This window comes from Drosophila montana, unplaced genomic scaffold (assembly GCF_035044405.1).
Source record: "Drosophila montana isolate Dmon_TW-CO22-7 unplaced genomic scaffold, ASM3504440v1 contig_2081_1, whole genome shotgun sequence".
In the NCBI taxonomy this organism is placed as follows: domain Eukaryota; kingdom Metazoa; phylum Arthropoda; class Insecta; order Diptera; family Drosophilidae; genus Drosophila; species Drosophila montana.
In genome coordinates, this window is record NW_026996991.1 from 540,669 (window position 1) to 555,155 (window position 14,487).

At 38.4% G+C, this 14,487-nt stretch overlaps 1 protein-coding gene across 1 annotated transcript in view; it reads left to right on the forward strand.

Annotated features, from left to right (window-relative positions):
- Positions 1 to 3,608: 3,608 nt before the first annotated feature.
- Positions 3,609 to 14,487, forward strand: part of side-V (sidestep V) — a 31,581-nt gene continuing 20,702 nt past the window's right edge. The window contains exon 1 of the mRNA XM_064679900.1: positions 3,609 to 3,777. Coding sequence (XP_064535970.1) covers positions 3,624 to 3,777 — 154 coding nt within the window. The 5' untranslated portion in view covers positions 3,609 to 3,623. The remainder of the gene's footprint in view (positions 3,778 to 14,487) is intronic.

Consider the following 14,487-nt stretch of genomic DNA (forward strand, 5'->3'; position numbering starts at 1 on the left):
TGTTTGAAGTGTGCGAGGAACCTGTCTCAGATCGGTGAATTTGTGTATATTTACACGTTGGGATTCATGGGGGCCTTTTGCCTTGGCCTCGTTGTCGGCTTCGAGGCGTGCATGAAAATTAGATTTTCAGCCAACAGGTTTCCATTATTTGGCAACGTCCCGAATATTCAACTCGATGTATACGACGAATTTTGCTTTGCATAATACATAAATATTTTCTATTTACGCTAGATTCTAATAGGGCAGACAGTCCTGGTATCCAGGTTTGGGGTCTGAGGTCTGAGGTCGGAGCTCTGGCCTCTCGGGTCTCAAGTGGAGCCAATAGGCGCAGCATAAATAAGCAGCGTGCTGCGAGGACTCCCTCGACACGAAGTGCGGCCCTCTCAGTTCTGTTATCCTTGCCAGCCTGCCAGCCTGCCTGCCACTCACACATTTACCATTCAGACATCATTCATGCGAATGTTGTGAGTGCTATACAGAGGGGAGCCGGTGGCAGGTGGCATGTGAAGGAGGTGACTGCGCCAGCAACTCTCATTTTTATTATTTATGTTACTCATTCGCCTCGTATCCTGCTTGTTGATTGCTTTGCGTACACGTGTAGTTTGTGGCACTCCTGCCCCCAGCTGCTGGCCTCTATATATATTTGCCAATGCGATGTTGAGCCCACAACATCGTCCTTGCACATGGCTCGAGCTTTTGTTTGTTCCAGCTTGTCTCCGTCCTCGTTGTCATCGTCATCGCCTCGACGCGCTAATATTATGAATGGCAACTCATGCATTGTAGCCAGTTGCCAGTTGGAAGTTGCTCTCCACTGCCAGCTGGCTGCTACTTTTCGTTGGCTCCAACAAGGCTCACCTTGGGCTCACCACTGCGAGCTAAGCACGCGAACAGGAGCGGTTCATGGGGCAAAACCCAGAAGGGCAGCCAGAATAGGCAAACTGCGTATCGTTTTTTTCATTTGAAAATTAACTCAAATCGCTTAAAAATAATTCATATTTTTTCACTTTGAGTAGTTTAAGAATAAAATAAATGTTATTTAGAGCAAAACATTTATTCTTGTATGGCATTTACTTTTCTTAACTTGTCCAGACGAGATTTTTATAAATTATTAAAATTTTTTATGCAAGAAAATGGATAAAACTAATGAAGAACTGGACTGTTGCGCCTTTTGCCTGATGTCAAAGAAAGATGAGGTAATCCTCCTGTGCAAGCATTCGTTTTGCTTTGATTGCATGGAGGCGTATTGCGAGATTGTGCGTTACAATCGACGATGTCCGGTGTGCCGAAAAAGCTTTTCATATTATGAGAAAATGTACGGAAAACCGTTGATTGTTATTGTAGACGAAGATGAGGACGAGTCTAATGATGATGATGAATCTGAATCCGAAAACAGTGATTATGATGATGAGCTAATGGTGGAAGAAGAGGAGGAGGAGGAGGAGGAAGAACAACTAGTAGAACTGGAAGAGCTACAATGATTATCACTAGAAAATGTCTATCTTTCAAAAAAAGTTAAATTTTTTAGTTATATGTTTATTTTTATAATGTTAATATATTTTCTAATTAACATTATTAGTGAATAGGTAACATTTTCTTCGGTAGCGCCCAATTTCACCGAGCACTGATGCCGACCCTGTTCCTATTCACGCACCCAAGTTCGTTCTCTTGGCCTGTTAAAGTGTCAATGCAGGTGTATGCGTATGTGTTTCTGTGGGTGTAAGTGTGAGCGTGTGTATTTGTGTTTGAATTAGAAGAATCACTGGAAGGCCCCTTGGCCAAAGAAAATCTTGCGAAATTGCTGAAAGCAGAATAAAGGAAATAAAGTAGAGCACATAGGTAACAAGTCGAGGGGAAACTTTGCTGCAGCCTGATTGCTACTTAAATCTTTGTATTTACTTCATATTAAGCAATATTTCACCTGCCCACACAACAAGACTTTCACTGTGAATGACAGCCCCCCCAATGCGGTCGTAACTGTGTGTGAGTAGTGAATAAGTTGTGCTTACCCGGTGAGTTTTTATTTGGTTACATTTGCAACCTTTTTGGCCGACTTTACGACAATCCTGAGTTATTTGTTGTAAGAAAAAAAAATCGAGGTCAATTTGTTTTGTCATGTTGAAAGCTTCACAAAATATTCGTTATATGTATGTTCAACCCCTAGCGACAGCTCAGCATTCTTGTTGTTGTTTAATATTAAAATAAATATTTATTTATTTATTATTTACTTTGCCTTCGGCGTTGACCAACAGTAACAATAACAACAACACCAAATACAACAAGAACGAAAGTAAATGCAACCTGGTCATTTGGCTGCTCAGGGCACGGCGGGAATATACTCCTATCAGATATATTGCTCCCAGGCTGTGCCTGTCGAGCATTGAGAACGCTTTCAGGCATTTTTAATATTTAAATAGTTGCCATCAAAAATGATTACTTCAGTCTTGGGCAGAGGCCATGCATTCCAAATGAGTTATTTTTCCTAAAGGGACCCCCATAAACTCTTGCTTCTGCTGGCTGCTATTGCTTAGCCAAAGGCATTTCGTCTTTTCTCAGTTGATGTGCGTGTCAAATTATTATTTCAACTCTTTGTTGATGCAATTTCAAGGAGGAATATTTAACCATATAAGCAGAATATTATATATTGAAGTTAAGGAAGTGAGCAAATGACGAGTAAAGTAAGAAAACTTTAAATATCTTAAAATTTGTATATTATTTTTTGAACTAATTGCAATTGATATGCATATTCCGTGGTGTCGGAAATTTATAACAGATATTTACTTACATTTCTTATGTTATTCAAATTTAAAGGGTCTTTTAAACAAAAGCTTATATCTATGAATACGTATTTATTATGATGATGACTCTATCAAATGCAACTTAAACCCTTTTATTTAAAATGTTGTGGCATCTACCTTAAAAGTGAAATGTTGGGATGGAATTTCGCAAATCGGATTGAATATAATCTCTAACAATAAACTAAAATTCGCAAGCAAATAATCCTCTCAAGTCGTGAGAACCACAGCCACAAAATGCTTTTACAAAAGAAGCAACTAAAATATGTGTTGCATGCCAAAACATCAAAATATAAATTTTACATACATTCTTTGATACAATCCAATTGCAATTCAATATTTTGCTGTCGTTGTTGTTTTTGTTATCGCTCTTGTTATGCATAAATGAAAACTAATTCGTGAAAATTCTCTATTTTCTATTTACAGTGGAGCATAGCAGTGGCAAAAACCAAAATCCAAATTAAATCAAATTGAAACAGCACGAAAAACCACATATTCAGAGCGAGAAAACAACTGTTGGTGAAGAGACAGAGAGGTAGTGTGAATAAATACGATGAGCATAAAACAAACTTCAACTGCAACAACTCTAGCGAACTCGGAAAAGCAGCCTGGCGAAATGAAAAACTTATGAAAAACGTTAAATTAACAAAAGTAGAGCGAACAACGTTAAACTCAGACAGCGCATACGGACTCGAAATTTGGGGCCAGGTTAGGGCCAGTACCCGCTAACCATCCTGCCAGCCAATAAATAAGTCAGCCACATTAAAGTCAAAATAATAGATAGAGCAACACAGCCTGCCCCTACTCAGTAAAAGCCGCAGCGCAGCCACGATGTGCACAAGTAACAGGAACAACAACAACAGCAGCAATCGCAGCAAGGAGCACTGTTTCTTGCCAATCTTATGGGTCTCCCTAGTTGGCGTTGTCCTGACGCTGAACCTCCCTGGCAGCTTCGGCGAACAGCACCCCGCGACGGCTGATGAAGGTGAGTGTAAGATACCATTTCACATATACCTAACCCGAACTGATAGGGTTGCAATGCATCGCATCGTTCTGTGCTGTAAGCCAAGCGCTGTTTAGGCAGGGGGCGGCATAAATAAAACATTGGGAGCCATTGACGAAATTGCGTCAAAACCTCAATTGAAAAATAAACAGCGTAACCACAAAAACACAAGTCGAAATGTTTGGAAATGGAAATGTTGAAAACTACGCAGGGTTACACAACAAAACCGTACCAAGCCAAACCGAACAATACAACAGCAACAAAAAAAAAAAAACAATTTAGACATTAACACTTTTGTGGGCAAGCGCAATGGAGGGGTTGTTGCTATATTGTTCGGAACTTCTATTGTATTTCGCTGTTGGCTAGAAAATGAGCGTTAAATTAAAAAGAGAAAATGGGCATAACATTTTGACAGGTTTTATTTTAAGGTTAGTTTGGGTGCAGCAGCCCATAATAGAGAACACCATGTGGTTCAATCAGGGGTGGCTATTGACTTGGAGCGGTAGGTGTAAGGGTCATATATGTGTAGGAACAAATGCTAAATTTGCAATTAAATACGGTTTAAAATTCAAAAGTAAATTTACTAATAAATGGAAATTATTCTTGTATTCTAAGAGAATCTTTTTAATTTAGTAGTACGTAGGGAGTTTGCTAGGACAAAACTATAATAAATAATAAAAATTATTTGATAAGAATTAAATATAGTCACAAATAAATAAATCGAATTTCTACCAAGTGCTCTACACCTCGATTATCAAGACTTAAAGTAGGCGCTGCAGTTTTTGATGCTTAATTAATAGTCCTTTTTTTGTTTTAATATTTTGTTCTATTTTGTTTTTTTTTTTTTTTATTGTTGTATGTATGTACATTTATAGGTATGTATTTATATAAATATATGTATGTACGTGTATACCTTTGTATGTATGTACGCGGGTACCTCTATATGTATGTATGAACGTGTGTACATTTATATGTATGTATGTACGTGTCTACATATGTATGCATGTACGCAAATACGTGTGTACGTATGTACATATGCATGTAATTATGTATGTAAGTACGTATTAATTCATGCATGCATGTATGTATGTATGTATGTATGTATGTATGTATATATGAATGTTATGTATGTGTGCATGTTTATGCGGCACAAACAATGAAACTTAAAAATTCGTCCAAAAAATCTTTGAATCGCATTTCTACCAAGACAGCTTGGATTCTGCGAAAAGTGTCTAATACCTACCAAATCCTTGACCCCCATTTCCACCAAGGAGGAATGCATTTTTCGAAAAGTGTAAAACACCCCTCAAATGAATTTGAACAAAGATCTTTGAAAATGAGTTTGAGGACGATTGCATACAATCGTTTTTCGCGATTTTCCAAACATACTACGAGTGGAACTTTCAGAAACCGCGTCTTAACGTTCAACTTGATTGCATAAGGTAACTACCCTACAGTATGGGTTATGCATTGATCACCAATCAGTCAGTTGTTTTTATATAAAGAGATAATAATTAGTAATAATAAAATAATATCTAATAACAATCGATAAATCTAATAGTTATCTCCCTGGGATCAAACTTTACCGAAGTACTTTCCGCCACATAACCTATGACTCTTTAATACAAAATGATTTTATCCCATTTGATTTCAATGTATTTCGTGCACATTAAATGAATTTCGAGAAAATGTCAATGGGTTCTTTAGGGTTTTTGGTTTTGTTGTTGTAAATTGTTATGATTATATAAGGTATGTCCGGTTGTGTGTTGACTTTATCGTTTGTGTACTTTCAAACGGAGGCGTAACCTTTCAGGTCAAACATCTGGCATCGAAATTCAACCATCGCACACACACATACGCACACTCACATTCAGCGTTAATTACTAGGGGATTTCAAATGGAAATGCACTTTTCGAGTTTGTAATGTTGTGCTTGGATGGAAAAGCGATTTGTTGTTGGTGACAACTGCAACTATGACCGGGATGTGACTTAGATGCAATTGCGGGGTGGGCTCTACATTTTCATACAAATCGCCTGTCGAATGCCCCTTCGAATCCGAGGGCGAATTGTGCCATGTGTAATTGGATTTATGCTGCTGCTGGTGACAAACTGTGACACTCGCTCACCCCAGCCTCAGTCCGCGCTCCATTGACAACAGTTGTCGTTGTTATCGATGCCGTCTACAGCTGATCATCATCAGCGTCAACCAAATGTGATTTAAATTCGATTATTCTCAATTATTTTGTAACATGCATTTCATTTCAATTTCATTTTAAGAATGCTCAAACTCGGTTCCACTTTCATTCTCAAGCAACCAACCCCTCGCCGTTTTCATTTTTTGACTTTTCCTGCTCGATTTTTTCATGTATTGTTTTTTTTTTTTGGTTTTTATATTGGTTCACTTGAGTGGATTCGATGCCTGAGCCGCTCCTCGGACGGTTGCATTTGTTTGATTGAAATTGATTTTTTGTCTCGCTGGGGATTTGATTTGACTCTCTCCTTGTTCTTCTTGTTGTTGTTTCTTTTTTTAAGAACCATAACCATATTGCAGTATTATTTTCAAGTGCCCAAGCTGACTTCGCTGCGGCTTAAGTGTTAAAATTATAAGCAGTATTTATACAAAAAGACGTCGCCCTTCAACTCCACTCTTTCCCGCCGTTCGTTATGTTTTTTGAGCTCTTCATGCCTGCTTTAGAAAAGATTAAGTTTTTGAGACTTATGAAGTACTTACTTTTATGTGTGGGAAGAGCGTTGCATATTTCCTCATTCATTACGCTGAATCGAATTGTCTTTATCTTAATTATAAGTGCATCTTCAGTCTACACTCATATCAAATAAAAAGTCCCCCAATCCGTTCCATTCCAAATATAGCCAAGTATCAACTTCAATTAGCAATCAGGCAGTCAAACAAACAACAAAATGCAAAAAGCTTGGACTACATTAAATGTAAAATAGAAAACACACTGTCCTTTTTTCCAGGTTCGGGGTCAACAGACAGCCAGCGGCCCCCCAATAGCTCCCAAACAGCTCGACGGCCTTGCTGTCTAATCAAATATTCAACCTTTTTTATTTCGCTGAACTGATTTCATGACTGCGATAAGCAAATATCTGCCATTGCCCGACAAATTACTTGTTAACAAGTGCATTTTAATGCGAACGGGGCAAAAAAAACTTTACAAGCGCCTCGATTTTCCTTTGGCCAATTTGTGGCATGTGTTTAGGTGCCCAGTTTAGCTGTTTGTGTGTGTGTGTGTGTGTGTGTGTGTGTGTGTGTGTGTATGTGTATGGTAGTGTGTGAGTAGCCGCAATTGGAATGAATGCGGCCAATAAAAATAAAAAGGGCCTACGAACTGTATTTGCCAGCCCATTCGTACCCCTGCCCGACCCTTTTGTATGTTTGGGCAATTGGAATAGAAAATTGACATGGCTTTTTGCGCTTTGCTCTGCTCAGCTGTGATTGTGGCCTTTTTTTGGCAAGCGCTGCTTTTTATTTTGAGGTTTTCCCCTTAATGTAATTTAAGCATGCAACAAACTATTTGGCAGCATTGCAGCTCAAAAGGGGCAACAATTATATCGTTGCTAACGATAAAAGCGAAAACAGGCTAGTTTCTAAAGAATAGCAAGGCATGTAAAAGTGAACACGAGAAACTTTCGAACTAGCAGCTATAAATAATTTACAAAACATAATACATTTCCAAGTGGAGTCAACTCTTGAAATGTGGGCATTAAAAATTAACAATGACCGTTAAGAATGTATCCTCAACGATTTGTTGCGTGGCGACACCCTCTTGTCAAGGTCCCTGCCAACGCTTTGTAATGAGCATTTAAGCTGCAATTGGATTCCAGGAATTCTTTGCAGATTTAATTGTTAATTTCTATGTAATTATTGACGCTAACTTAAATTTCAATTCCGAATACGAGAACAATTCCGAAAAGTATGTATATAAATAAAAAACTTAAACGCCCACCAAAAAAAGGAAAAACAAGTAAATAAATAAGCCAAAGGCCACTGTGTTTTGAATAAATAATAAAAATAAATATAAAAAACAACACAAATATAAATAAATATAAAATAATACGTGTAGAGAGCGCAGATGTTTTGACACAGAAATAATCCATTAATACAATAAATACATAGCGAGAATTTCGCTACTGTTTTTTTTTGTCCCTTCTGTTGGTCAGAGGTCCTCCCATTGTTTTCTTTAGCAGCCAACTTTGAAAGCCAAATATTTGTACAATAATTTGTATAAATGCTGGAATTTTTTGGGGTACCCGCAGCTGAGTAGCATCCTCTCTGATGAAATCAAAACCCTTGACAGCATTAAGCGCGAAGGCAAATAAGCAAAGTCCTTGCGGATGTTGCTCATTTTAATCCTTGATTTCGTGTCCCAATACATATTGGAAAAACCATAAAACACACACAGGGAACATCCCGACCCTTCTACCGCTGCTCTCGAGTCACAGAAGCTAAGCAAACAACACATTGGAACATGGCACCAAGTACTTGAAAAATTACCCACCCGCAACAACATCCTGCGAATGGATATGGGTATGTGAATGTATTTGGGAATGAATTGGTGTGCCTTTGACGCTGTGCGGCATGAATGAAAATGCGGAAAAGCCAGAAATATTTTTAAAACAAATACTCACACACACACACACACACGCACGACAGGGGAGCTCGGGCCAACAGAAGGATACGCTCAACTCAAAAATCAATGGGCTCAATTTTAAAGCGCTCGAATTTCATGTTTCGGGTTTGGCAAGCCACCTATCGATGTGCCAACCATGCCACGGTTGTGTCTGGAGTGTTAGCTCGTGTGTGTACGCTATGCATGTGTATTGATGCGGTCAAGGTAGGGGAGAGGGGTTCGGCTTTGACGATACCGCTTCATCCGCCTGTTGGCCATGGCCTGCGGCATGGGAATTGAGGATTGCGCAATGGCGTCGGTTGCCTTTTCGATTTGCAAATTGTAAATTGGCACTCGATGATTTTCGATTTTCGAAAACTGAATGATTGTCGATTCGGTCTTATGCAAGTCCTGGGCAGCTTGTAAAGTTCTACCGATGATGTTTATGTAATAAAAAAATATTTTATTAAAAATAAAAACACAATCAATACATAGGACAATGATCATCATAACATCTTCAAACTCAAACGGATCGTTAAAAATCGACTGAAAATACAAAACTTAATTCGTTTTTCTTTTAAACAAATATCAAAAGTATTTTAATTCAAAAAAATAAAAATATTTTAAATGCAGCATCTGTCTAAATTTGATTGATAAATTGATCATAAAAATCGCTTATGTTTTGACAAAATTATGAACAGGTAACACAAATTCTTAAACCGCCCGTAGACGTATATTTAGTCAGCTGTTAGACTTTTGTGTATTTTAAGGGCTTTTTGCATGTGCTTCACACATGTGTGCAGGGATTTTCAACAAATTTGGCATTCGTTTTTAATGTACTTGACCCGTCAGCGATAAATGCGAGCGAGCTATGCGCTTAGAAGCGGAGAACAGAGGCCACAGCCAGACGTTTGCCAGCAGCAATAAACTGGAAAAGTGCAGCTTGGTCCTTTGGCTCCTGGCGGCATGTGGCCGTGACTGCCGACTATGTGAGTGTTTATTTCTATGTGTGTGTGTGTGTGTCACTGGCATGCTCCATTTATGCGCTGATATACGGAATTATGCTGAAATCACGTTCCCACACAAACCAGCAGCACTCGCACATCGGGATAAAGAGCCCGCAGAGTTAGAGGATAAGAGCTCGGGCTCTTATCCTTTGCAGCAGTCGCTGCCGCCGCGTAGAAAATCTCAGCAGGAGCCCCTAAGAAAAGTGCTTCCTGCATAAGCGATTTTCTCTACTTATGTGAATGTGTGCTGGCGTGTGTGTCTGTGTGTATGTTTGTATGTGTATGTGTATGGTGCGTCCTTTGATGTCTGTTGCTCTTGTCCGTTGTTCTTGCCACTGCCTCGTACTATTTATTTTCACTTGAAATGCTTTTACTATCCTCATGCCAGTGTCCTTTGTCTCACCCTTTTTCTCTGTCTATGCACACAGCGAGTGGAAAACAAATTGTCTGTTTTGCTTACTTATAGCAATCGATATTATATCATTTCACCAAAAACAATTTGCCCCCTGGCACTCTCATATTTTAAAATAATTCCATTGAATAGAATAATAGGGATTTATTTATACATACAAGTTCGTGTGTACATGTATTTAATTAGCTGTATGAATAATTATCTGAATTTAAATAGTAATTTGAGGAGCTTGTTGAGTTGAATAATTGGAAATACCGCAACGAGAGAGCTGTGATTATAAATTGCATTTAAATTTTATATTCTGTGATATTTTAGTCAGTTAACCAAATGAATAACTTTCTCCCTTTCGGGCTTATCTATGAGTAGAAGATATTACCCGGAGAATAATGTGTGTTTCAAATTAAATTAATAAATATCCATATTTAACCTTTCTACTAAATTTGAACCAGCGTCCTGTTTATCCACGAAGGCTTATGACGGCACGTTCTCAAGTGCACTTTTTAATGATTTTTATTAACACTTTACCCACTGTTTGTCCAAATTCCAGGTCGACTTTTCCAAAACTACGTCCTATTGCTCACTTACGACCCAATAATATGCCTTTGTAAAGCGTTATGATTCCTAGCCCTAGTCAGTGAATTAGTGCCAGCTTTGCCATTTTTATATATATAGAATCTCTTAGTTATTTGTTATTATTGTTGTTTTAATAATGTGTCTCATAATGAGTTAATTTTTTTTGCAAGGACTTTGAGTTATTCAATGGTAACTCATTTCAGCTACTATCAAGCTGATATACATAAATCGATTTATGCTCCTAGTTTTATATGATGACAATTGGCCACAGACAGCTTCAGTCGATTGTAGATGAAACTTTATGACTTTGGTGGCCGGTTTAACGATGACACTTTGAGTTTTGCGGTCTGTCGCCCAGTAAAGTTGTCAGTCAGCCCATCTGAACTAGGTATCTGCTGTAAATGCGTCTGTGATTTGGTTAAAATATCATCATTGATGCCAATCAATCGACTATTTTATGGCTCCAGCATTTTTTCCTATTCTCAATCACTTTGTGCTTTCTGTGTGAGCCCATTCGATGTCTACCTTGTCTTCGGGTCATGACAAATGAAGAGGAAGTTGGCTTGGCAGTTTACCAATGGTTGGGCGTGTCCACAAATCACCTTGCTAAGGATGACAATGACACTGCCAAAATCGAATCATTGTCTCACTGCCTTGAAATTAACTCTCAACGGATGGCAGGCAGCAAAAGGATGCTACGTAATGGAGATATATCAGTCACATTATCTATCCATCAATCTTGTCAAAAACCTGTGTAGTCTTTAGATGAATGTGCGTGTGCGTTGAGTTTGATATTTATAAATTACAGAATTTCCACCAAATTTTGACAGATTTCCCATCAACATGCCGCCCATGCCGCCCCCGCAATTAAGTTGATAAAAAACAAAAATAAAATACAAATCAACTTGTTCCGGACACATGAAAGTGACGGCAAGGCAATAAAATAAATGTATACAAATTTAAATATCAGCTTGTGTGCAGCCAAAGGCGAATTTAATTTTCATGCATATTTAAAAGGCAGTGTCGGAAAATTTACGAGTTTCATCAAGTGTTTGGGTCCGTTGAATATTCATGAGCGTGCACCGAAAAAAAGACTTAATGCATATTTCACAATTTTCGAGAAGAACTAAAAACTGTTAAACTGACAAAAGTCTCAAAGGCCCATTTGATAATTAAGTTAACAGCGATTAAAGTGAGCACCCTCGCTTGACTTATATTTTTTCTTCTTCTTTTCACTATTCAATTTGCATATTTTGGTAGCTGCAGTCATCTTTTTCTGTCTGCTTTTAAATAAATGCTATGTCGTTTAGTTTATGTTTATAAGTCTGATAATCTGCTTTTATGGTTTGTTTACTCAATTTTGTCTAGCTTTTTGACATTTCTCGCTCCAAATTAAACGCAAACAAAGCAAAAGATGCACACGCCATATTTTATAGACCCCGCCAGAGAGCAACTTTTTTTTTGTGGGGGAGCGCTGACGTATAAATATTCCCTTTCCTATACCCTATGCTAGTTCGTATTCCCAATTGCAGTGTTCAAAAAAAAGCGTGGCCGTAGACAAAAACAAAGCCAAAACTTGGGGCGGAAGTGGCCGCGATGCCGAAAAAAAAGAAACCTCCCAACATAACAACACTAACAAAACACAAAGGCAAAACGAAATGCAGCGAGAACAAAAATAATAATAGAAAAAGGCGAATACGAAATTGGAAAATTGCTGTGCCAGTTTTGAATTGAGGGAGTAGGGCAGATTCAACGGAATACATAGTATGTGAAATGAAAAACCCAACAAAAATATGCACATGAATTCAGTTTCAATTCCATATAAATCGCAGAGGCTTAAAAATGCCATTGAGATACTATAAATAATTCAAAATACCAAAGAGATATTTGAGTTAACATTATAGCTCTATTCAGAGACGTTTAAAATAGAAAAGAACAAGTGCGAGAAATTATTTTTATTATATTAATTGTTTTTTATGATTGATCCCTGATTGAAGTGCAATGGAATTGATTGAGATTGTGAATGGCCTTTTGACCTATTTGATTGATAAGAATTTGATTGAGGATTCAGTTGTGATCGCTTGCAGACTATTAGGGAGTTAGGTAAAGGTGGATTTCAAGCTAGTTTAAATGCCAAAATTTTGATTGAGGATTTTAATTTTGTTGACAACAATTTATTGCTTGATCAATCAAACGTTTTTGATATATATAGTTTATTAAATCAACTATTAATAGTCGAAATTTTGATGAGTAACGCGCTTCTGATTGATAATCGTCACAACTTGTACATAACTTGCCTCATCAACTCAAACATATGCATATTTCCAAAATCAAATCTGGCTCTCGCACACTGGAACCACCCAAGGGAGTAAACAACAGCTGATCTCAGACATACTGTTAGCGTATTTATATACTGGAAGGTGTCTTGTAACCGGCAGCGATTGCATTTTTCATTCATTCCGACCGCTGTGATTAATTTTTGCCATTCCATTTTTATGCCACAACCGCTCGGGGTTCACCCCGGCATTTTTATTACGTATTTCTGCTGCTCCCTCAGAGTATTCGAGGGCCAACTGACAACTGGCGACTGCCGTGCGTCGCTGTCTCTAGACGTACGCCCATTCATGGCTCCTAAGTGGCCCAATGCGTTCTTTGTGTGTGCGTGTTTTTGTGTGTGTGTTTTTGTTGCTGTTTTGTATGCGACGTTATTAATGATCTACAAATTCCCCAGACATTTCATTTCATTTGAAGTTGACACACAAAACGCATGACAACGAACAAAGGCATTGGAACGTGTGTGTGTGGTGGAGAGGGGAAAACTGAAACCAAATTTTAAAACTGTCCAAACACACTATGCTGCCGTTTTCCGCCGCGATCTCCCAAAAACTATACAATGTCTATTCCAGTGAATTTTTGTTCTATCTGCTGTTCCATAGCGATAGTAAAATGATTTTGAGTAATTTATTTTATAGTAGCGCTGAAGTATTTATTATTTTGAAAAGCGCTGAACAATGCAGTGATTAATTTGACAAACCTCCAACTCCAGCTCCTCCTCAACGCTTGAGTTGAGCAAGTGGCGCACTAATCCCTAGAAAATTCCTTGTGGCCACGCCTGCAACTAAGCGCAGCCAAACCATCTCATTTCGTTCATTCTATATATACATATACTTTTTTTTGGCTTCGATAGCGCAACATATTTGATTTTATGTGGCCCGTGTTATTTATTCGAATCGGTTTTGCTTTGAGCCCCACAAACATATTGCGGCAAAGTGGCCTTTGAAGGCGGAACCTTAGTACCCCACCCAGCACGGAAGCGTCCCTTGCGCTGTGACTCCTGGCTATAATTCAGAATCAATCGTTATGGTTTTGGCAGCTTGCAAATTTTTCTTTATTATATCATATTAATTTTATGAGTGTTGTTTTTGCCGCTCTACACAGAGGCCGCTGCCTCGCAGCTACTTTATGGCATTTAAAAGATATTTTTCATATCAATGAAGCTTTATTTGGGCAGGCCCAACGAGCAGTGAGGACGAACTGGCAGGCATCGAGCCCAGAGGCAGCGCACACAAAAAAAAACAGAACTTTGCTAAATTTCCTAAAGTCATGCAAACATTTTTTACATATATCGATTTTTTGTGGGTTGTTTTTATTGTTGTTGCGATTTTTTTTTCATTCAGAAATTCTCTTGCGTGCCTCAACGGGATGTGGGGGGTTAGGTCGGTTTGGTTATACATATTCAGGACTTGTTTCAGCACATTTGTTATGACAGGCTCAAATTGGGTGCTATCAAAATTATATATTATTTTACATAATATCTTCTTTCTGGCTCAAATTGTGCGCTCCGTGCCTGTCAACGACGTGGCTAGAAGAGCTAATTCTATGCGGCATGAATTTCATGTTACCCAACGATTAGTCTCCATAAGCGGGTGTACTAGACAGCCACGCGTAAGATGCGTCGAAAAAAGACACAGTCTTAGTTTTGCTATCACCTTTTAGCTCTGAAGACGGACACAGCTTAACGAGTTTACCCGACAACAATACACGCAGCACTTAGACATTTTATTGCAAC